At 48.9% G+C, this 25,352-nt stretch overlaps 1 protein-coding gene across 2 annotated transcripts in view; it reads left to right on the top strand.

Moving 5' to 3' along the window:
- The window catches only part of LOC139234009 (1-phosphatidylinositol 4,5-bisphosphate phosphodiesterase delta-3-like), a 355,874-nt gene that overhangs the window by 38,853 nt on the left and 291,669 nt on the right, over window positions 1–25,352 (top strand). For both annotated transcript variants that reach the window (XM_070864801.1, XM_070864802.1), the window contains exon 2: window positions 1,770–1,925. In XM_070864801.1, coding sequence (XP_070720902.1) covers window positions 1,770–1,925 — 156 coding nt within the window. The remainder of the gene's footprint in view (window positions 1–1,769; window positions 1,926–25,352) is intronic.

Below are 25,352 nucleotides of genomic sequence, written 5' to 3' on the forward strand. Positions count from 1 at the left end.
ATAATGACACCTTGTATTTATATAGTGCCTTTAACATAGCAAAATGACTCAAGGTGCTTCACAGGGGCATTATCAAACCAAGTTCGACACTGAGCCACATGAGATATTAGGGCAGATGAAGTAGGTTTTAACGAATGCCTTACAGGAGGAGAGTGTGGTAGAGAGGCGGAGAGGTTTAAGGAGGGAGTTCCAGAGCTTGGGGCCATGGCCGCCAAGGGTGGAGCGATTAAACTTGGGATGCTCAAGAGGCCAGAATTAGAGGAGCGCAGACATCTGGCGGGGGGTGGGGGGTTAGAGCTGAAGGAGATTACAGAGATACGGAGGGGTGAGGTCATGGAGGGATTTGAAAACAAAGATGAGAATTTTGAAATTGAGATGTTGCTGGAGCGGGAGCCAGTGTGGGTCAGCGAGCACAGGGGTGGTGGGTGAAAGGCAAGCTCTTGGCCCTTGGCTCCCCCATCAGTGGCCACGTTTCTGTTAATGTGTTCCTGTCCTCTGGATCCGCTGCTCTAGGCTCCTTTATCTCCATCCCCACTTCAAACACTTCCTCAAAACCTTTCTCTGGACACACACACAAGTGGGCATACATTCACACAAGGCGTTCAGAAAGCATATGGATACTTGGTTTTGTAAATAGTGGCATTGAGTACAAAAACAAGGAGGCCATGCGAAACCTTTACAGATCCATTATTGGAGCTCAGCTGGAGGCTTGTGTCCAATTCTGGACACCGCACTTTAGGAAGAATGTCAAGGCCTTGGAGAGGGTGCAGAGGAGGTTTACCAGGATGATAGCACGGATAACGACGTTCAGTTATGTGGAGAGACTGGAGAAGCTGGGATTGTTCTCCTTAGAGTGGAGTAGGTTAAGGGGAGACCTAATTGAGGTATTTAAAAGAATGAGGGGTTTGATAGAGCAGGGAGGGAGAAACTGCTTCTGGGTCGCTAACCAGAGGCCACAGATTTAAAATAATTGCCAAAAGAACTAGAGGGGAAATGAGGGGAAATGCCTTCACACAGTGGGTTGTCATAATCTGGAACGCTCTACCTGAAAGGGCCATTGAATCAGATTCCACAGGAACTTTCAAAAGGCAATTGGACATGTATTTGAAGTGGACTCATTTGCAGGATTCTGGGGGAAAGCTGGGAGTGGGACTGAATTGGACAACTCTGTCACAGAGTCGGGACTGAGCGATGGGCCGAATCCTTCCCCCGTGCTGTACCATTCTCTGGTTCTAAGCAGACACACACACACACACACACACACATGAAGACACAATACACATAACACATGCTTGGACACATCACACACGTGTACACATGTGGACAAATATACAAACACACACACACACATTTACAGACGTACACAGACACACACACATCTGCTCACCCAACCAGAGCCAGTCAGTGACAGTGGAAGGGCTCAGGGAATTAGACTTATTCTTACTGAGAAACCAAACTGAAGATTGAGGCCTAGAAATTGGGGTGGTGTGTGCCTCCTGTTAGCTCCCCTTGTACCCGTCCTGGGGCCGCTGGTGACTCCCACTAAATCCCGCAGGACTGGCAATATCAGAGAGCAGGTCATCGATCTGCTCGCTTAACCAGGACTCGGACTGTGACAGACGGACTGACCTAAATCGTGGGAGGGAATAACTTTGATGCACACATGTAAGTGGGAAATCGATCCAGTCGGCAAATGAAGGAGGCTCCCGTTGTGGAGGTTGTGTCATTGAGTGGCTGGCTTCTGACCCTTGCCCTCCACTCTCCCCCAGGACTGCACGAAGATGAAGATGTGAAGTTCATGCTGAAAGGCAGCAAATTACAGAAAGTGAAGTCGAGTTTTTGGAAGAAGGATCGTCAGATGAGACTACAGGAGGACGGGCTGTCCATTTGGTGTGAGTCCAAATCCAAGAAAAAGCCGCCGACCTGTGAGTATCGCCCCCTCCCCCCCGGGTGTATGTCCCCGCCCCCCCACACCCCGGGTGTACGTTCCCCTGTTCCCCCAGGTGTACGTTCACCCCCGGGTATACCCCTGCCCCCTGGGTGCTCCCCCTCCTCCCCCGGGTGTACATTCCCCCGGCGTGTACGTTCCCCCCCGGGTGTACCCCTGCCCCCTGGGTGCACTCCCCCCCCCCCCCCCCCGAGTGTACGCCCCCCCCCCCCCCCGGTGCCCCCTCCCCCCAGGGTAACACTGCTTCAGTCATCACAGCTCCTTAGACCAATGGCCATGAAACGCTTTGGGTTATACTGAGGATGTGAAAGGTACTATACAAATGCAAGCTATTTCCTTCCATTTGACTGTGGGCACAGGACCTTTCTCATTATTGCTTCAGCAGCAGAGTCCTGTTTGCACGGTAATGGGGAACTGGGATTAGGCATGGCGATTGGAGGGTAAGGCTGGCGAATCACCATGGCCTGAGAGCGAGGGCAATGAAGAGAAGGGCTCTGATTGGGTAATATCCTTTATCATGCTGACTGATGATTCCATCTGTGTGTGCTGTGGGGCAGGGTGACCCGACCTGAGAGCTCGGGGGAGTGTTCGTTCCTGTACCACGGCACCAGGCACTTAGGCTGAAGGCACACAGCATCAGGTGCAGCCACAGAATAGTAGCCTCTTCTGGAATGAAAATTCCTTTCAAATCCCTCGAGGCAATCCGAATGCCTGCAGGAGCCACATTGACCGTGATATGAGGTGATCTCTCTCTCCCAGCCAATCACTGGACCAGCTCTCGCTGGAAGTTTTATATCCGCACTCACTGCCCACTACCCTCTGGGGAAAGACGGACCACCTTACATCCCACATACTTCTGGACTAGTGTCAGTAATGCACATGACTCCTGGTCCAACCCAACCGATCACATTGAAATAATGTCTCTGTTATAGACCTCGATCAAATGGTCTCTGCATCTACCCTCCTCTAATGTGCAGAGATCAAGCCTTTCCAGGTAGCTAAGGTGTTTTGAATTGGGAATCATTCTCGTGCTCCTCCTCTGAACCTTTCCAAAGCCTCAATATCACCGACCATGGTCCCTTGCTGTTGGTCGCTTCTGCATCCCCTGTCTCTTCAGGCTCAGCTCCCCAGAAACACACTGGGCGTGGTAACCCAGTTGGGGCTGGACTTCCTGCCCCGGCCGCAAAATTCGGGTTACCACCCTTCAAAGGAAAGGGAGCTCAATGTCATAGAATTCCATCGGATATATAGCACAGAAACTGCCGTTTGGCCCAACCAGTGGGCCAATAAACTGGCTGCCATTAGCTGCCCACCTGCCTGGTTTCCCCCGAAGCGGTAGGGTTCAAATCACTCCCACACCTCCCCCCGGTCATTGGTGGAGCTGAACATCGCTGTGTGGCAATTCAACTCTGTGTGTCAATGTGTCTTTCTGCTCCTGGTTTGTTGTCCATTCCTGCTTTAATATTCTGTTGAAAAGAGAGAAATTTCGACTGTGTTGAAAGCCCAAGTGGATGGAAGGGGTGAGGTGTGGCTCGAGCAACTGATGGACGATGACCAGGGAGAGATGTGGCTCGAGGGATGGACGGACGATGATCGGGCAGTGTGGGAGGCCCTGGCACCTGCGGGAAGATGACTGAATGGAAATACAAGCAATCTGTTTGTCACTGGCTCTTGGAGGATTAACTGCTGCTCCGGTTGCTCGGGTTCCCCTTAGGCTTGTAGTTTCTGGTAACTCCTGAGCCTCTCGGATGGGATGGCCCAGTCAGAAAATCCTGACAGCTTTTTGAGACTCTTGATATTAAAGCCAAGGAAACGGCAACTGTTTATCAGGATTAGATTGGAGACGAACTCCCACAAGTGAGTCATTCTTGAATGGAGCCAACAATTACATAGCAATTGTCATCTCTACCTTGAGCTTTAGTGGGATTGTGGAGGCTCTCCATGCCCAAGCTGCCTGTGTGGTGTGCGACAGTATTGGACAATTTATTGTGCCAACAGTGCCAGGCACTGACTGATCGCCCCATGAGTGTTGAATCACAAACTTACACCTTGGGTCTTCTTCTCTGACAATATATGCCAGACTGAAACCTCCCTTGTTTTGTTTTTAAATGGTAAGCTAATTTCCTTGGAGTAATGGGAATAGTATATAGGCCCCCCCAACAGTAGCTATACCATTGGACAGAATATTAATCAAGAAATAGTCGGACCTTGCAACAAAGGTAATGTAATAATCGTGGGGTTCTTCATACAGACTGGTCAAATCAAATTGGCAAAGGTCGTCTGGAGGATGAGTTCATGGAATGTAATAGAAACATAGAAACATAGAAAATAGGTGCAGGAGTAGGCCATTCGGCCCTTCGAGCCTGCACTGCCATTCAATGAGTTCATGGCTGAACATGCAACTTCAGTACCCCATTCCTGCTTTCTCCCCATACCCCTTGATCCCCCTAGTAGTAAGGACTACATCTAACTCCTTTTTGAATATATTTAGTGAATTGGCCTCAACATTTTCTGTGGTAGAGAATTCCACAGGTTCACCACTCTCTGGGTAAAGAAGTTTCTCCTCATCTCGGTCCGAAATGGCTTACCCCTTATCCTTAGACTGTGACCCCTGGTTCTGGACTTCCGCAACATTGGGAACATTCTTCCTGCATCTAACCTGTCTAAACCTGTCAGAATTTTAAACGTTTCTATGAGATCCCCTCTCATTCTTCTGAACTCCAGTGAACACAAGCCCAGTTGATCCAGTCTTTCTTGATATGTCAGTCCCGCCATCCCAGGAATCAGTCTGGTGAACCTTCGCTGCACTCCCTCAATAGCAAGAATGTCCTTCCTCAAATTAGGAGACCAAAACTGTACACAATACTCCAGGTGTGGCCTCACCAAGGCCCTGTACAACTGTAGTAACACCTCCCTGCCCCTGTACTCAAATCCCCTCGCTATGAAGGACAACATGCCATTTGCTTTCTTAACCGCCTGCTGTACCTGCATGCCAATCGAGCCAGTTTCCTAGAACAATACATCATGGAACCAACCAGGGAACAGGCTATTTTAGATTGTATATTGTGTAATGAGACAGGGTTAATTCGCAATCTCATAGTAAAGGATCCTCTGGGGCAGAGTGATCATAATATGATAGAATTTCACATTACGTTTGAGAGTGACTTGCCTAAATCAGAACCTAGAGTCTTAAATTTAAATAACCCCAATTATATAGGTATGAAGGGTGCATTGGCTAAGGTAGATTGGAAAAATAGATGAAAAGGTATGGCAGTAGAAAGCAGTGGCCAGCATTTAAAGAAATATTTCATAATTCTCAACAAAAATATATTCTGTTGAGCAACAAAAACTACACAGGAAAAGTAATCCATCCGTGGCTAACTAAAGAAGTTAAGGATAGCATTAGATTGAAAGAAGAAGCTTATAATGTTGAGTAGCCTGAGGATTGGGAGAGTTTCAGAAACCAGCAAAGGATGTCCAAAACATTGATAAAAAGGGAAAAAATAGACTATGAAAGAAACTTAGCAAGAAATATAAAAACAGATTGTAAGAGCTTGTACAAGTATGTAAAAAGGAAGAGAGTAGCAAAAGTAAACATTGGACCCCTAGAGACTGAGGCAGGAGAAATTATTATGGTGAATAAGGAAATGGCAGCAACGTTAAACAAATATTTTGTATCTGACTTCACAGTAGGAGACGCAAAAAGCATAGTTAAAATGGTGGGGAACCAAGGGAAAATGAGGGTTCTAAAAGAGGTGGCTGCAGAGATAGTGGATGCATTGGTTTTGACCTTTCAAAATTCCTGACATTCTAGAACGGTCCCAGTGGATTGGAAGGTAGCAAATCTATTCAAGAAAGGAGGGAGAGAGAAAGCCGGGAACAACAGGCCAGTTAGTCGAGTTTCAGTCATTGGAAAACTGCTGGAATCCATTGTTAAGGAAGTGGTGCTGGGGCACTTAGATAATCATAACCAAGAAATTGGCCAGAAATAGCAGCGAACCAGGGGACTGGGAGATATTTAGAACTCAGCAGAGGAGGACAAAGCGTTTGATTAGGGCAGGGAGTATGAGAGGAAGCTTGCAGGGAACATTAAAATGGACTGCAAAAGCTTCTATACATATGTAAAGAGAAAAAGGTTAGTAAAGACAAACGTAGGTCCCCTGCAGTCAGAATCAAGGGAAGTCATAACTGGGAACAAAGAAATGGCAGACCAATTGAACAAGTACTTTGGTTCGGTATTCACTAAGGAGGACACAAACAACCTTCCGAATATAAAAGGGGTCAGAGGGTCTAGTAAGAAGGAGGAACTGAGGGAAATCCTTATTAGTTGGGAAATTGTGTTGGGGAAATTGATGGGATTGAAGGCCGATAAATCCCCAGGGCCTGATGGTCTGCATCCCAGAGTACTTAAGGAGGTGGCCTTGGAAATAGCAGATGCATTGACAGTCATTTTCCAACATTCCATAGACTCTGGATCAGTTCCTATGGAGTGGAGGGTAGCCAATGTAACCCCACTTTTTAAAAAAGGAGGGAGAGAGAAAACAGGGAATTATAGACCGGTCAGCCTGACATCGGTAATGGGTAAAATGATGGAATCAATTATTAAGGATGTCATAGCAGCGCATTTGGAAAGAGGTGATATCATAGGTCCAGTCAGCATGGATTTGTGAAGGGGAAATCATGCTTGACAAATCTTCTGGAATTTTTTGAGGATGTTTCCAGTAGAGTGGACAAGGGGGAATCAGTTGCTGTGGTGTATTTGGACTTTCAGAAGACTTTCGACAAGGTCCCACACAAGAGATTAATGTGCAAAGTTAAAGCACATGGGATTGGGGGTAGTGTGCTGACGTGGATTGAGAACTGGTTGGCAGACAGGAAGCAAAGAGTAGGAGTAACTGGGTACTTTTCAGAATGGCAGGCAGTGACTAATGGGGTACCGCAAGGTGCTGTGCTGGGGCCCCAGCTGTTTACACTATACATTAATGATTTAGACGAGGGGATTAAATGTAGTATCTCCAAATTTGCGGATGACATTAAGTTGGATGGCAGTGTGAGCTGCGAGGAGGATGCTATGAGGCTGCAGAGTGACTTGGATAGGCTAGGTGAGTGGGCAAATGCATGGCAGATGAAGTATAATATGGATAAATGTGAGGTTATCCACTTTGGTTGTAAAAACAGAGAGACAGACTATTATCTGAATGGTGACAGATTAGGAAAAGGGGAGGTGCAACGAGACCTGGGTGTCATGGTACATCAGTCATTGAAGGTTGGCATGCAGGTACAGCAGGTGGTTAAGAAGGCAAATGGCATGTTGGCCTTCAAGGGGGGGGATTTGAGTACAGGGGCAGGGAGGTGTTACTACAGTTGTATAGGGCCTTGGTGAGGCCACACCTGGAGTATTGTGTACAGTTTTGGTCTCCTAACTTGAGGAAGGATATTTTTGCTATTGAGGGAGTGCAGCGAAGGTTCACCAGACTGATTCCTGGGATGGCGGGACTGACATATCAAGAAAGACTGGATCAACTGGGCTTGTATTCACTGGAGTTCAGAAGAATGAGAGGGGATCTCATAGAAACGTTTACAATTCTGACAGGTTTAGACAGGTTAGATGCAAGAAGAATGTTCCCAATGTTGGTAAAGTCCAGAACCAGGGGACACAGTCTAAGGATAAGGGGTAAGCCATTTAGGACCGAGATGAGTAGAAACTTCTTCACCCAGAGAGTGGTGAACCTGTGGAATTCTCTACCACAGAAAGTTGTTGAGGCCAATTCATTAAATATATTCAAAAAGGAGTTAGATGTAGTCCTTACTACTAGGGGGATCAAGGGTATGGCGAGAAAGCAGGAATGGAGTACTGAAGTTGCATGTTCAGCCATGAACTCATTGAATGGCGGTGCAGGCTCGAAGAGCCGAATGGCCTACTCCTGCACCTATTTTCTATGTATCGATGTTTCTATAACATGATTAGGCAGATTCAACACGGTTTTATGAAAGGGAAATTATGTTTGACATTTATTAGAGTTTTTTGATGATACAACTAGCAGGGTCGATAAAGTGGTTGTAGTATTCTTGGATTTCCAAAAGGCATTCGATAAGGAGCCACCTAAAAGATTATTACACAAGATAAGGGCTAATAGGATTGGCGGTAATGTATTAGCATGGATAAAGGATTGACTAACGGACAGAAAACCGAGAGTAAGGATAAACGGGTCTTTTTCAGGTTGGCGGGCTGTAACTAGCGGGGTGCCGCAAGGATCAGTGCTGGGGCCTCAGCTATTTACAATCTATATTAATAACTTGGATGAAGGGTCCAAGTGTAATGTATCTAAGTTTGCTGACGATACAAAGCTAAGTAAGAGAGTAAGCTGTGAGGAGAACACAAAGCGTCTGCAAATGGATATAGATAGACTAAGTGAATGGGCAGTAAGGTGGCAGATGGAGTATAATGTGGGGAAATGTGAGGTTATTCACTTTGGTAGGAAGATTAGAAAAACTGAATATTTTTTAAATGGTGAGTGTAATATATTTGCTTCATGAGTTTTTTGCTTAAGAATTCATAACAACACATTGCTATTAAGAACTAGTTGGTTTATTAGCAAAAGGTTTAACAATCACACTACACATTACCAGTTCATCCACCAGACTCACAACCACCTGCTACAGCATGGATTCCCCAAATCCAACTGGCTGGGGTTTTATTGAGTCTTGTGAACCTCATGTTCATCACTGGCTAAGCCACTCCCACTCAATAGCTCTAACAACGATTTTTTTTAAACTTTTAAATTAAGTGGCCCTTTTTTAAGGGCTCCTCAGCAGCTCTACACACACGTGAGCATCGTCACAGGTACATATATTACAGTGAGAAACTTTTAAATGTTGGTGTTCAGAGAGATTTGGGGGTCCTTGTGCAAGAAACACGGAAAGCGAGCATGCAGGTACAGCAAGCAATAAGGAAGGCAAATGGCATGTTGTCCTTTATTGCAAGAGGGTTGGAGTATAAGAGTAAGGAAGTCTTGCTTCAATTGTACAGGGCCTTGGTGAGACCACACCTGGAGTACTGTGCACAGTTTGGGTCTCCTTATCTAAGGAAGGGTATACTTGCCTTGGAGACGGTGCAACGGAGGTTTACGAAATTGATTTCTGGGATGAGAGGGCTGTCTTATGGTTATGTTCATAATAAAGTAATGTAACTGAGTACTGTAGACGTGAGTAAGTTTGACCTTAGCTCCTTTATTCTAACTCCAGAGTGTTGGTACAGCATGGGAGGCCTGCTCATATACAGTGCTCCCAAGGGATGCTGGGATCCCTTGGGACTCCAACAGGTACGCCCTCTGGTGGCGGTATAATACAGGTTACATAGGGTTGCATACATAACACATGATGAAAGATTGCATAGAATGGGCCTATACTCTCTGGAGTTTAGATGAATGAGAAGGGATCTCATTGAAACATACAAGATCCTGAGGGGGATTGACAGTGTAGATGCTGAGAGGTTGATTCCCCCTGGCTGGAGTGTCTGGAACCAGGGGGCATAGTCTCAGGATAAGAGGTAGACCATTTAAGACAGAGATGAAGAGGAATGTTCTCACTCAGTGGGTTGTGAATCCATGGAATTCTCTGTCCCAAATGGCTGTAGATGCTGAATGTGAGGTTCTGAATATCGTCAAGGCTTGATCGATGTTTGGAGTCTAGAGGAATCAAGGGATGTGGAGATTGGGCAGGAAAGGGAAGTTGAGATTGATGATCAGCCATGATGTTGTTAAATGCCGGATCAGGCTCGAGGGCCAAATGGCCGACTCCTGCTCCTGTTTCCTATGTTCTTCCTATGTTCTCTGGGAGTATTATCCTGTGCGCTCTGTCTGAATAGCCAGTCTTTTAAAGGGGCAGAGAATCCTTTATATTGTGGGGGATCAGTCAATCTTGTTATGGCGACAGCACATGTGAGGCCGACATTGTCAACCTCCTTCAGTTCCATTGCCGCCTCTTAGAGAGGCCTCACCGACCGAGGGCCGGACACTAGGCCTCACCGACCGAGGGCCGGACACTAGGCCTCACCGACCGAGGGCCGGACACTAGGCCTCACCGACCGAGGGCCGGAGGCTGGGCCTCATTGACCGAGGGCCACAGGCTGGGCCTCATTGACCGAGGGCCGGAGGCTGGGCCTCATTGACCGAGGGCCGGAGGCTGGGCCTCATTGACTGAGGGCCGGAGGCCTGGCCTCACTGACCGAGGGCCAGATTCTGGGCCTCACTGACCGAGGGCCGGGCCTCGCTGACCGAGGGCCGGAGGCTGGGCCTCGCTGACTGAGGGCTGGAGGCTAGACCTCACTGACTGAGGGCTGGGCCTCACTGACCGAGGGCCGGAGGCTGGGTCTCACTAATCGAGGGCCAGAGGCTGTGCCTCACTGACCGAGAGACAAAAGCTGGGCCTCACTGACCGAGGATGGGAGGCTGGGCCTCACTGTCCAAGGGCCGGAGGCTGGGCCTCACTGTCCGAGGGCCAGAGGCTGGGCCTCACTGACCGAGAGACAAAAGCTGGGCCTCACTGACCGAGGATGGGAGGTTGGGCCTCACTGTCTGAGGGCCGGAGGCTGGGTCTCACTGACCGAGGTTATGCCTCACTGACCGAGGGATGAAGGCTGGGTCTCACTGACCGAGGACGGGATGATGGGCCTCACTGACCGAGGGCCGGAGGCTGGGCCTCACTGACCGAGGGCCGGAGACTGGGACTCATTGGCCGAGGGCCGAAGGCTAGACCTCACTGACCGAGGGCTGGAGGCTGGGCCTCACTGACTGAGGGCTGGGCCTCACTGACCAAGGGCCGGAGGCTGGGCCTCAATGACTGAGGACTGGAAGCTGGGCCTCACTGACCGAGGGCCGGAGACTGGGACTCATTGGCCGAGGGCCGAAGGCTAGACCTCACTGACCGAGGGCTGGAGGCTGGGCCTCACTGACTGAGGGCTGGGCCTCACTGACCAAGGGCCGGAGGCTGGGCCTCAATGATTGAGGACTGGAAGCTGGGTCTCACTGACCGAGGACGGGAGGATGGGTCTCACCGACTGAGAGCCGGAGGCTGGGTCTCAATGACCGAGGGGTGGAGGCTGGGCCTCACCAAAATTGCCCCTGGGCCGAGGGTGGCGGGAAGCTCGGGCACGCTCCGACCCCTCACCGACCCCGGTGGGAAATTGCTCCACGGGAGCAGCGGCATCAGTCGGTGCCCCCGACGGGTTTCCCCGGCGGGAAACTGCGTGTTCCTGGGAGGCGTATCCGCCCTTAAAGAGGAGGGCGCACTGCCAGCGTGGATTGGGGCAGAGAAAATCCTAAATATCAGTAAGCGCGCCTGCTCTTTCTCAGGGGCAATTTTCGTCCCATAGAATCAGACAGCACACAGGAGACCATTCTGCCCATCGAGCCTGTGCCGGCTCTGTGACAGAGTGATCCAATCAGTCCCACTCCCCCTGCTCTTTCCTCATAGCTCTGCAAATATCTTCCTCGATAAACCATATAAACCTGATGTTTATACAAACCTCGTGCCTGACTTCCAGAGTTGCTGAGTTCCATGGCTCTGAGCCCAAGGGGAAGATCTGTTCTGAACTGAACATTCCTCCTTTGATTTAATTTTTGCCTTGTTGCTGGCTCGCTGCATGTTTCTCTCCTGTCGCTCTCCCTGTCCCAAGTCTGTAACAAAGATTTCTGCAAATGTCAGTGACAGTCCAGACAATGTGTAACAGGCATCGATCAGTGAATAGGCAACTGGGGAGGAGTGGGTTTGCTCCTTGGATTTCACAGACTCGATGGCCCACTGGGCCTTTGCCTGACTGTCACTGTTGCTATGTAGGAGTGGCTACACGCCGAAACATGTGGGAAGCTTTAGGATCATTTCTTTACACAGACCCGAGCCTCATGCTTTCACATCGTGCCTGCTTTCTGCTGGAGAGGGAAATACTCAGCCAGAGAGATGGAAATCCCAGTAAACGGAGCAAAATGTAGGGTTGTTACATGTTGAGCAAGATGGCAAAACTGATGAACAGCTTAGTAAGATTTATCCATTCAAAACTCCAGCCATTGATGAGAGAGAATTATGTGATTAGTAAGTCAGAAAAATGAAAACCCAATCGAGCTGTAGAGTGAAGTATTTGCTGGCCAACTCCCTGAAACCATTATACTTTTGGCAATCTGCCAGGTCTGGTTTATAGGCATTGGCTGCTCTGACAGTGTGTTATGTAGCTAGTCCGAAATGGTTTGGCACAGACCATTTATAAATATATATATTTATTTATTTCCTTAAATAGAAAGCATTGCGCAAACCACTGGCACCCAGTGCCGATGTTACATGTTCCAGATTTAAAGGCTTATCACGCTCTGGGCAGGAGACCTAGATTGCTGCAACTGGCCCTGGCTCATTATGGTGGGGTTTGTCTTTGCTGTAAGACATGTTTGTAATATGCTGACAAAGTTCTGACCGTGTCTCTCTCCAAACAAGCAATCAAAAAGGCTAGTGGAATACCTTTATGTCACTGGGACGGGAATACAAAGCAGTGGGAGTGAAGCGTCACCTGTACAGAGCCTCAGTCACACCCCTGCTGGAGCACTGCACTCACTCAGTTCTGGCCTCCAGCCCTCAGGGAGGGTATATTGGTCCTGGAGTGGGAGCAGCACAGGTTCACCAGAATGAGAGATGGATTGCAAGGGTTGAATTACGAGGACAAGGGGAGTTTAGAAGGTTGATGGGTGATCTAATCGCAGACTTTAAATTTATGAAGTGACTGGATAGGGTAAACATAGAAACATAGAAAATAGGTGCAGGAGTAGGCCATTCGGCCCTTCGAGCCTACACCACCATTCAATAAGATCATGGCTGATCGTTCCTTCAGTACCCCTTTCCTGCTTTCTCTCCATACCCCTTGATCCCCTTAGCCGTAAGGGCCATATCTAACTCCCTCTCTCGATCTACCCTTGAGGTAGATTGAGAGAAACTTTCCTCTGGTGCGGGAATCTAGAACAAGGGGGAAATAACCTTCAAATTAGAGCCAGGCCATTTGTGAAAATTGATTTCTGATTTCACTCCCAAAGGGCAGTGGCAATCTGGAACTCTCTCCCACAAAAGGCTGTGGATACTGGGTCAATTGAAATTTTCAAGACTGGAATCGATAGATTTTTATTGGGGAAGGGTATCAAAACATAGAAACATAGAAACATAGAAAATAGGTGCAGGAGTAGGCCATTCGGCCCTTCGTGCCTGCACCACCATTCAACAAGATCGTAGCTGATCACCCACCCCAGTACCTCCCCCCCACGCCCCCTCCACACTCCCCGACCCCCCCAGCCGCAAGGACCACATCCAACTCCCTCCCGAACACATCCAATGAACTGGCATCAACAACTCTCGGCGGCAGGGAACCCCACAGGCCAACAACTCCCTGAGTGAAGAAGTCTCTCCCAATCCCAGCCCCAAACAGCCCACCCCCCCATCCCAAGAGCATGCCCCCCCCCCCAGCTCTGGACCCACCCAACACCGGGAACACTCCCCCCGCACCCAACCCGCCCCATCCCGTCAGAATCCTTCCCGAATGCCGAACACCCCTGGATGTCGAGCCCCCAACCCGGGCCACCCCGGAGCCATGCCCCCACGACGCCAACCACACCACTTCCACCAACCGCCATCTGCGCAGTCAACCCGTCCACCCCACTCCGAACACTCCCCGCACCGAGGCACAGAGCCCCCAGGCCCGTCCCTCTAACACACTTCGCCCCCCCCCCCCAGACCTTCACTGCAATGTGGCCCCTTCCGTCCCCCGCCCTGGGTTTCTCCGCCCCCCCATCACTCTCCCCTCCATCCCCCGCCCCCGCCTCCCCTCAACTTCCCTCTGCCTCCCCGCACAGGCTCCCATCTTGGGGGCGGTAACCTTCTGGGGCAGGGAATTTTAGCCCCCAGCGTGGAAGTCCTGCTCCCGACGCAGAATTGGCCTTACCACCCCTCAATGGAAGCGGAGTGAAATTTCCCACACTCCATTTCCTTTGGGGGCAGTCACCGGGGTACGACTGGATGCTCCTGTGACAGTGGGAACTGGTGCTCTCCACTCTCTGTCCTGTGACAGTGGGAACTGGTGCTCTCCACTCTCTGTCCTGTGACAATTGGAACTGGTGCTCTCCACTCTCTGTGCTGTGACAGTGGGAACTGGTGCTCTTCACTCTCCCGTCCTGTAACAGTTGGAACTGGTGCTCTCCACTCTCTGTCCTGTGACAGTTGGAACTGGTGCTCTCCACTCTCCCGTCCTGTGACAGTTGGAACTGGTGCTCTCCACTCTCTGTCTTGTGACAGTTGGAACTGGTGCTCTCCACTCTCTGTCCTGTGACAGTGGGAACTGGTGCTCTCCACTCTCTGTCCTGTGACAGTGGGAACTGGTGCTCTCCACTCTCTGTCCTGTGACAGTTGGAACTGGTGCTCTCCACTCTCCCGTCCTGTGACAGTTGGAACTGGTGCTCTCCACTCTCTGTCCTGTGACAGTGGGAACTGGTGCTCTCCACTCTCTGTCCTGTGACAATCCAAGGCTATGAAGCAAAGGCAGGTAAATAGGCTTGAGGCACGGATCAGCCGTGATTTAATTGAATGATGGAACAGGCTCGAGGGGCTGAATGGCCTCCCCCGTTCCTATTTTCTCAGTGGAAACACAGGGCAGATGCTGACTAGCCTGAGCCAACATACTGAATGTGATCTGTACATGGCTAATGCACGGAGCCGGGGGGCACCCCGCCCGAGGGGTACCCCGCCCCAGAGACACCACATCCCAGGGGCACCCCACCCCAAGGGGGCACCCGGCCCCACCCCAGGGACACCCCACCCCAGGGACACCCCACCAGAGGGACATGGGACACTGTTGGCCTGTTTCGGTTTTCCTCTGGGGATCAGCTGAAAGTTGATGCGAAAGTTGCAATGCCCAAGGCAAGCTCCTATCCACAGTCTGAGCTGAAGATGTATACACTCCAGGTAGCTCCTAGATGCTGACTTCCAATATTAAAACATCTACCAAAAGGTTTCGCCTAGACTCCTTCCGACTGTATTGGCCAAGAACTAACTCGCCCTTGCTAATCCTGTAACTGTGGCTTCAGCAGCCTGCTGGCCCCTGGAAGATTGCAGCTCCAACATGTGCTTCTCTTCCACTTTCAGATGTTGATTATCCCGCTGTGCATTTCTAGCCTTTGTGTTTTATGTTAGAATTCCAGCATTTGTGAATTCCTTTTTACCATGTGCCTCTCAATTCGATCAGCAGGAAAAAAAAATATTTGTTGCAGAAGTAGCTGTGAATGCCCTGTGACAGATCCACTGGCAGAGCCCCACGCTGGCAGAGCCCCACGCTGGCAGAGCCCCACGCTGGCAGAGCCCCACGCTGGCAGAGTCACAGGCTGGCAGAAGCACACGTTGGCAGAGCCCCATGCTGGCAGAGTCACAAGCTGGGAGAGCCCCATGCTGGCAGTCACAGGCTGGCAGAGTCACAGGCTGGCAGAGCCCCATGCTGGCAGTCACAGGCTGGCAGAGCCCCATGCTGGCAGAGCCCCATGCTGGCAGAGCCCCATACTGGCAGAGTCACAGGCTGGCAGAGCCCCACGCTGGCAGTCACAGGCTGGCAGTCACAGGCTGGCAGAGCCCCACGCTGGCAGTCACAGGCTGGCAGTCACAGGCTGGCAGAGCCCCACGCTGGCAGTCACAGGCTGGCAGTCACAGGCTGGCAGAAGCACACGTTGGCAGAGCCCCAGGCTGGCAGAGTCACAGGCTGGCAGAACCACACACTGGCAGAGGGTATTACACAGAATATACAGGCCTTGCAGCCCAATGCTACTGTTTATGCTCTACAAATGTGTGCCTCCTCACAGCTTATCTAAGCTTATCTGCACATTCTTCTATTCCTCCCTCCCTCATGTGTTGATTTAGACAGCAATACTAACTGCCTCAGCTCCATGCAGTTTCAAACCCCTTCATCATTTTAAAGACTTTTATCAGGTCACTGCTAGAGGGAATAGACGCAGCTTGTTTAGTCTTTCCTGATAGCTGAACGCTCTCAGTTTTGGTATCATCCTTGTAAATCTTTTTTACATTTTCTCCAATGCCTCGATAACCTTTCCGTAATATTGCAACCAGCACTCTGCACAGTCCTCTAATGTGGTCTAACCAAAGGTCTGTAAATTTAACATAACTTCTCTGCTTTTGAATTCTATTCCTCCAGAAATGAACCCCAGTACTTTGCATTTTTTATGGCTTATTCTGCGTTACTGCTTTTAATGATTTGTGATGCTGTACCCCCAGATCCCTTTGCTCCTCTACCCCATTTAGACTCTTGGGGCTAAAGATTCGGGTGTGCCCCATTTGTGGGCAGTAATACTCGCGAGGTGTGTGACTTTGTGCCCAGCACAGAACCTCAGCTCTCATGAGAAATTGGTGTTACTGCCCCTGGAAGGAAGTGGATGCTAAATCAAGCTCTCCACTTCCTTCCTGGGGCTGGAGCAGGGTGCAGGAATCAGCAGCGCTACGCACTGGGCTGGGTGTTATATATTCTTTATAATCTCACAAACACACAGACTCCAAGATGGCTGTTAACTCCAGGAACTTGTCAGGTGACTTGACTTCTTTATTACATACAGCATTAGTTGCATTACCACAGTAATCCACTACATGGAGCAGTAGTCCCCTAGCTGCAACTATAATACACTTCTCCCTCCTTAATGAAGAAGTAATTATAACAAATAATCATCATAACTTGCATGGTTATACATAACAAAAGATATGGACTTATTGCGTCATATTACAATTCAAACCTAACCACTTGTTTTCAGTTGCGAAGACGATACCTTAGCTCTTGAACAGAACTTCCCAAACATGGTGTCGAACTTAGACTCATTCTAGGCTGATCCTGAAGAAAGTTTTCCTCCAAGGGATTCCCTTGTTTTAAATTCGAACTCTCTACAACTTCAGACTGTTTATCTGCCTGACTTGGACTCAGACTTAAATTGTGACTTTCTCGTGGACTTTGATGTAGGATATGCTACTGGTACTGCACTTGTAATAAGACTATCTGATGAGTCAGAAATAATCGAATCATTCCAACTTTCAACTCCTTCCACATCTGTAGGTAAAATATGATCAATGTGAACAAACCTAATCTGTCCATGCTCATACACCTTGACCAAATATGTGTGAGGACTACACATCTTCACCACTCTTCCTGGTAACCACTTTAACCATTTATGGTGATGGTTCTACACTCTCACCTTCTGATGTAATTTCACATCTCTCTCTCTTACTCTACCTCTATCATGATTCTCAGCAAAACCCCAGCCCTGCACGAGGTGGAAAAGGTCATCCGTCAGCTCAAGAACAACAAAGCATCAGGAGCAGATGGAATCCCCACTGAGGCACTAAACATAGAAACATAGAAAAATAGGTACAGGAGTAGGCCATTCGGCCCTTCGAGCCTGCACCACCATTCAATAAGATCATGGCTGATCATTCCTTCAGTACCCCTTTCCTGCTTTCTCTCCATACCCCTTGATCCCTTTAACCATAAGGGCCATATCTAACTCCCTCTTGAATATATCCAGTGAACTGGCATCAACAACTCTCTGCGGCAGGGAATTCCACAGGTTAACAACTCTCTGAGTGAAGAAGTTTCTCCTCATCTCAGTCCTAAATGGTCTACCCCCTATCCTAACACTATGTCCCCTGGTTCTGGACTTCCCCAACATCGGGAACATTCTTCCCGCATCTAACCTGTCCAGTCCCGTCAGAATCTTATATGTTTCTATGAGATCCCCTCTCATCCTTCTAAACTCCAGTGAATAAAGGCCCAGTTGATCCAGTCTCTCCTCATATGACAGCCCAGCCATCCCTGGAATCAGTCTGGTGAACCTTCGCTGCACTCCCTCAATAGCAAGATCGTCCTTCCTCAGTCTAGGAGACCAAAACTGAACACACTATTCCAGGTGAGGCCTCACTAAGGCCCTGTACAACTGCAATAAGACCTCCCTGCTTCTATATTCAAATCCCCTAGCTATTAAGACCAACATACCAGTTACTTTCTTTACTGCCTCCTGTACCTGCGTGCCCACTTTCAGTGACTGATGAACCATGACACCCAGGTCTCGTTGCACCTCCCCTTTTCCTAGTCTGATGCCATGCAGATAATATTCTGCCTTCGTGTTTTTGCCCCCAAAATGGATAACCTCACATTTATCCACATTATACTGCATCTGCCATGCATTTGCCCACTCACCTAACCTGTCCAAGTCACCCTGCAGCCTCTTAGCGTCCTCCTCACAGCTCACTCCGCCACCCAGTTTTGTCATCTGCAAACTTGGAGATATTAGACTCTACTCCTTCATCCAAATCATTAATGTATATTGTAAAGAGCTGGGGTCCCAGCACTGAGCCCTGCGGCACTCCACTAGTCACTGCCTACCATTCTGAAAAGGACCCGTTTATCCCGACTCTCTGCTTCCTGTCTGCCAACCAGTTCTCTATCCACGTCCGTATATTACCCCTAATACCATGTGCTTTGATTTTGCACACCAATCTCTTGTGCGGGACCTTGTCAAAAGCCTTCTGAAAGTCCAAATACACCACATCCACTGGTTCTCCCTTGTCCACTCTGCTAGTTACATCCTCAAAAAATTCCAGAAGATAAAGTATGGTGGAGAGGCACTATTGGCACCAATGCATGACCTCATCTCTCCTATCTGGAAGGAGGAGAGCATGCCAGCAGATCTCGGAGATGCCGTAATTGTGACTGCCTTCAAAAAAGGGGACAAGTCCGACTGCAGCAACTCCAGAGGAATCTCCCTGTTAGCCGCCACTGGGAAGGTCATCACAAGAATTCTCCTCAACCGTCTTCTCCCTGTGGCTGAAGAGCTACAATGCGGATTCTGCCCACTACGGGGCACAATGGACATGATCTTCACCGCGCGACAAATCCAAGAGAAATGCAAGAAACAGCACCAACCCCTGTACATGGCATTCTTTGACCGCAAAAAGGCCTTTGACACTGTCAACCATGAGAGATTATGGAGCATCCTCCTCTGTTTCGGCTGCCCCCAAAGGTTTGTCGCCATCCTCTGCCTGCTGCACCATAGAAACATAGAAACATAGAAAATAGATGCAGGAGTAGGCCATTCAGCCTACACTGCCATTCAATGAATTCATGGCTGAAAATGCAACTTCAGTACTCCATTCCTGCTTTCTCACCATACCCCTTGATCCCCCTAGTAGTAAGGACTACATCTAACTCCTTTTTGAATATATTTAATGAATTGGCCTCACAACTTCCTGTGGTAGAGAATTCCACAGGTTCACCACTCTCTGAGTGAAGAAATTTCTCCTCATCTCGGTCCTAAATAGCTTACCCCTTATTCTTAGACTGTGACCCCTGGTTCTGGACTTCCCCAACATTGGGAACATTCTTCCTGCATCTAACCTGTCTAAACCCGTCAGAATTTTAAACGTTTCTATGAGATCCCCTCTCATTCTTCTGAACTTCAGTGAATACAAGCCCAGTTGATACAGTCTTTCTTGATATGTCAGTCCCGCCATCCCGGGAATCAGTCTGGTGAACCTTCGCTGCACTCCCTCAATAGCAAGAATGTCCTTCCTCAGGTTAGGAGACCAAAACTGTACACAATACTCCAGGTGTGGCCTCACCAAGGCCCTGTACAACTGTAGTAATACCTCCCTGCCCCTGTATTCAAATCCCCTCGCTATGAAGGCCAACATGCCATTTGCTTTCTTAACCGCCTGTTGTACCTGCATGCCAACCTTCAATGACTGATGTACCATGACACCCAGATCTCATTGTACCTCCCCTTTTCCTAATCTGTCACCATTCAAATAAAAGTCTGTCTCTCTGTTTTTACCACCAAAGTGGATAACCTCACATTTATCCACATTATACTTCATCTGCCATGCATTTGCCCACTTACCTAACCTATCCAAGTCACTCTGCAGCCTCATAGCATCCTCCTCGCAGCTCACACTGCCACCCAACTTAGTGTCATCTGCAAATTTGGAGATACTACATTTAATCCCCTCGTCTAAATCATTAATGTACAATGTAAACAGCTGGGGCCCCAGCACAGAACCTTGCGGTACCCCACTAGTCACTGCCTGCCATTCTGAAAAGTACCCATTTACTCCTACTCTTTGCTTCCTGTCTGACAACCAGTTCTCAATCCACGTCAGTACACTGCCCCCAATCCCATGTGCTTTAACTTTGCACATTAATCTCTTGTGTGGGACCTTGTCAAAAGCCTTCTGAAAGTCCAAATACACCACATCAACTGGTTCTCCCTTGTCCACTCTACTGGAAACATCCTCAAAAAATTTCAGAAGATTTGTCAAGCATGATTTCCCTTTCACAAATCCATGCTAACTTGGACCTATCATGTCACCTCTTTCCAAATGCGTTGCTATGACATCCTTAATAATTGATTCCATGTCAGGCTGACCGGTCTATAATTCCCTGTTTTCTCTCTCCCTCCTTTTTTAAAAAAGTGGGGTTACATTAGCTACCCTCCAGTCCATAGGAACTGATCCAGACTCTATGGAATGTTGGAAAATGACTGTCAATGCATCCGCTATTTCCAAGGCCATCTCCTTAAGTACTCTGGGATGCAGACCATCAGGCCCTGGGGATTTATCGGCCTTCAATCCCATCAATTTCCCCAACACAATTTTCCGACTAATAAGGATTTCCCTCAGTTCCTCCTTCTTACTAGACCCTCTGACCCCTTTTATATCCGGAAGTTTGTTTGTGTCCACCTTAGTGAATACCGAACCAAAGTACTTGTTGAATTGGTCTGCCATTTCTTTGTTCCCAGTTATGACTTACCCTGATTCTGACTGCAGGGGACCTACATTTGTCTTTACTAACCTTTTTCTCTTTACATATCTATAGAAACTTTTGCAGTCCGTCTTAATGTTCCCTGCAAGCTTCCTCTCGTACTCTATTTTCCCTGCCCTAACCAAACCCTTTGTCCTCCTCTGCTGAGTTCTAAATTTCTCCCAGTCCCCAGGTTCGCTGCTATTTCTGTCCAATTTGTGTGCCACTTCCTTGGCTTTAATACTATCCCTGATTTCTCTTGATAGCCACGGTTGAGCCACCTTCCCTTTTTTATTTTTACGCCATGCAAGCCGTGATCCTGACCAACGGATCCATCACAGATCCAAACCACGTCCGGACCGGAGTCAAGCAGGGCTGCATCATCGCGTCAAGGCTCTTCTCGATCTTCCTTGCTGCAATTCTCCATCTCACTCTCAACAAGCTCCCCGCTGGAGTAGAAGTAAACTATAGAACTAATGGGAACCTGTTCAACCTACGTCACCTCCAGGCTAGATCCAAGGTCGTTCCATCCTCTGTCATCGAACTACAGTATGCGGACAAAGCTTGCGTCTGCGCACACTCAGAGGCTGAACTCCAAGCCATCGTTAACACCTTCATCGAGGCGTACGAAAGCATGGGCCATACACGAAACATCCGTAAGACAAAGACCCTCCACCAACCTGAACCTACCACACAGCACTGCCCCCAGTCATCAAAATCCATGGCTCGGCCTTGGACAACGTGGACCATTTTCCATTTCGTCATCCATTTCTCTTGGATTTGCCGCACGGTGAAGTTCAGGTCCAACACTGCCTCCAGTGTGTCAGCGCAGCATTTGGTCGCCTGAAGAAGAGTGTGTTTGAAGACCAGGACCTTAAATCTGGCACCAAGCTTATGGTCTACAAGGCAGTAGTAATACCCACCCTCCTGTATGGCTCAGAGATGTGGACTATATACATCAGACACCTCAAAGCGCTGGAGAAATACCACCAACGATGTCTCCGCAAGATCCTGCAAATCCACTGAGAGGACAGATGCACCAACGTTAGCATCCTCGGTCAGACCAACATCCCTAGCATTGAAGCACTGACCACACTCGACCAGCTCCATTGGGCAGGCCACATGGTCCGCATGCCCAACACGAGACTCCCTAAGCACGTGCTCTACTCGGAACTCCTACATGGCAAGCGAGCCCCAGGTGGTCAGAGGAAACGCTTCCAGGACACCTTCAAAGCCTCCTTGATAAAATGCAATATCCCCACTGACACCTGGAAGTCCCTGACCCAAGACCATCCTAAGTGGAGGAAGAGCATTCGGGAGGGCGCTGGGCACCTCGAGTCTCATCGCCGAGAACATGCACAAACCAAGCGCAGGCAGCGGAAGGAGAGTGCAGCAAACCAGACTCCCCACCCACCCTTTCCTTCAACCACTGTCTGCCCCACCTGTGACAGAGACTGTAATTCCCGCATTGGACTGTTCAGTCACCTGAGAACTCACTTTTAGAGTGGAAACAAGTCTTCCTCGATTCCAAGAGACTGCCTATGATGTTGATCATGATTCTCTTTTGATATGTCATAGTGAACTCATCATCATAGGCTGGTTTGCTGCACGCTCCTTCCGCTGCCTGCGCTTGTTTTCTGCATGCTCTCGTTGACGAGACTCAAGGTGCTCAGCGCCCTCCCGGATGCACCTCCTCCACTTAGGGTGGTCTTTGGTCAGGGACTCCCAGGTGTCGGTGGGGATGTTGCACTTTATCAAGGAGGCTTTGAGGGTGTCCTTGTAACGTTTCCTCTCCCCATCTGGGGCTCGTTTGCCGTGTAGGAGTTCCAAGTGGAGGGCTTGCATTGGGAGTCTTGTGGCCGACATGCGGACAATGTGGCCCGCCCAATGGAGCTGGTCAAGTGTGGTCAGTGCTTCGATGCTGGGATGTTGGCCTGATCAAGAACACTGACATTGGTGCGTCTGTCCTCCCAGTGGATTTGTAGGATCTTGCAGAGACATATTTGGTGCTATTTCTGTAGCGATTTGAGGTGTCTACTGTATATGGTCCATGTCTCTGAACCATATAAGAGGGAGGGTATTACTATGACCCTGTAGACCATGAGCTTGGTGCCAGATTTGAGGGTATGATCTTCGAATACTCTCTTCCTCAGGCAGCCGAAGGCTGCGTTGGCGCACTGGAGGCGGTGTTGAACCTCATCGTCGATGTCTGCCCTTGCTAATAATCGGCTCCTGAGGTATGGAAAGTGCTCCATGTTGTCCAGGACCACAACTAACATGGTGCTCTCTACCAACTGGCTTTTACACTCCTTGAATGCTGCATGGCATTCTTCTGATCATTTCCAATAGACCTGTTTTTTCAACAGCTCATTCAGTGGATGTAACACTGTAGCCAAATTTGGTATGAACTTCCCATAATAGTTCAAAAGAACCAAAAATAATCGAAGTTCAGTGACATTCTTGGGAGTGGGTACATTTCTAATCGCATCCAGCTTTCCCTTGGTTGGATGTAAACCATCTTAGGGCACAGAGTAGACAAAGTACTCCACTGAATTTTGAAATAACTCACACTTGTAAGCAGTCACTCGTACTCTCTGCTTGTCTAGCCGTTTGAGCACTTCATTCAATATGTTATGTTATTAGCCTGTTTCGTGCTGAAATGAGCATGTCATCTAAATAACATACTACCCTTCAAGATCTTGCAAAATATGGTTCATGGCCCCTTGGAATATGGCTGGGGCAGAAGACACTCTAAACGGTAGCCAATTAAACTTATGTAGGCCTAGATGAGTATTTATAGTCAAGCATGACTTGGCTCGTTCAAGATGTAAGTCGGCATTTGTGAGATCGAACTTTGAGAAGATCTGACCATTTGTCAGTGTTGTGAACAAATCTTCTACATTTGGCAATGTATTGGGGACATTACTCTCTCGAACCTGGTTTACGGTTACTTTATAATCACCACACAATCTTACCTTATCATCGGACTTGGGTATAACCACAATGGTTGTAGCCCAATTACATAGATCTATCTTCGAGATAATGTTCTCAGTCTCTAGTCTTTTGAATTCTTGCTCAACTCTCTCCTTGTGTGCATATGGTACGGGTCTAACGTTCTTTTGTACCCTGACACTCGCCTTGGATCGGACTGCCTGTTTCTCAGAATACTTCTTGATGACATCATCCTTTGATGCAAATCTCGTTTCAACACGAAAAATCTCACTCCAATCCAGCTTCAGTGATCCCAACCAATTTCTTCCTAGTAAGGCAGGCTTCACTCCTTCACTAAGAGAGGCAAGCTCTGAAATTGATTCTTGTATTTCACCGGTACGGTGATACGACCTACCACAGGAATGTTCTCTCCTGAGTAGCCTCGCAGCTCTATCTTGGATTTCTCCAATGGGAGATCACGCAATTTGTCGAGATATAGTAATTCCGGTACTATGCTCACAGAAAAGCGGCTTTTATTTTACAAACAGCAGCCCACCTCCCCTAAAACTTTCGCCGCCCCGTACGTGTCCCCTGCAGCTTCAGAGGGTGATGCCCAATTTAGGATCAGTGGCACTAGCGGAGCGATGCGCCAGAGATCGGGGCACGTTGCCATAGCACCATCGCTAAAGTCCTGCCCAAGTTAGCAGGAATCGTTAGTGGCGCCGCGCCCGCTCGTAAAATTAATTGTTCCCCCGGGGGCGCTAACGGGAGGCGCCCGAATTTCTGCCCTTTCCAAGGAGTAGGTAGCCATCTTATTCCTCCTACCAAAATGCAGCACCTCACCCTTCTCTACATTGAAATTCATTTGCCATTTACACCCCCATTTCTGCAAATTTGTTAACGTCTTATATTTTGTCGCAGTGCTCCTCAGTATAAACTACCCCCCCACCCCGCCCCCGCTCCGCGGACCAGTGCCAGGTGTACAGTGATAGTAATGGAAGTGGTGCAAGTAAACATTAATCATGGTAATGTGAGTACAGCGCCAGCTATGCTGACATGTCCACAGTCCCGGTGCCCTGCCTGTGAATGAAGGAGACAAAGGAGCGTTGCTGCAATGACATTAGACAAACGCATCAGTTCAGGCCATTGCATGGAAGCGGAGTTCATTATTCAGAGGCTAGTGCTTCAGCATCACACCACTTATTCCCATTCTTTAATTGCTGAGCAGCTTAGAACAGGAAGTCCCAGCTTTGACTGTCGGCAATGAAAAGCAAACTGTGAAAGTGGGTTTATCCCTTCATCTCCTGCTCGCGCTCCCCTGGGACTTCCACCTGAGCAGTGCCTTCTCTGTAGGTGGGCTGCAGTGTTGCTCCTACTTTTGTATGATGGGAAAAGTTTATAACAGGATCTGGCGTTTGGCTCTCCATTCCGTGGCCTCCTGAGATGCCGAGTGGGGAAACGAGGTGTCTCCCACGACAGGTCTCAGTGGACGGGTCGATGTGATGTGTTCCAGGGTGTGGGACTCAGGACCACAGATCTCAGTGGGCAGGTCGATGTGTTCCAGGGTGTGGGACTCAGGGCCACAGGTCTCAGTGGGTGGGTCGATGGGAT

The sequence above is a fragment of the Pristiophorus japonicus genome, chromosome 21 (genome assembly GCF_044704955.1).
Source record: "Pristiophorus japonicus isolate sPriJap1 chromosome 21, sPriJap1.hap1, whole genome shotgun sequence".
Lineage (NCBI taxonomy): Eukaryota > Metazoa > Chordata > Chondrichthyes > Pristiophoridae > Pristiophorus > Pristiophorus japonicus.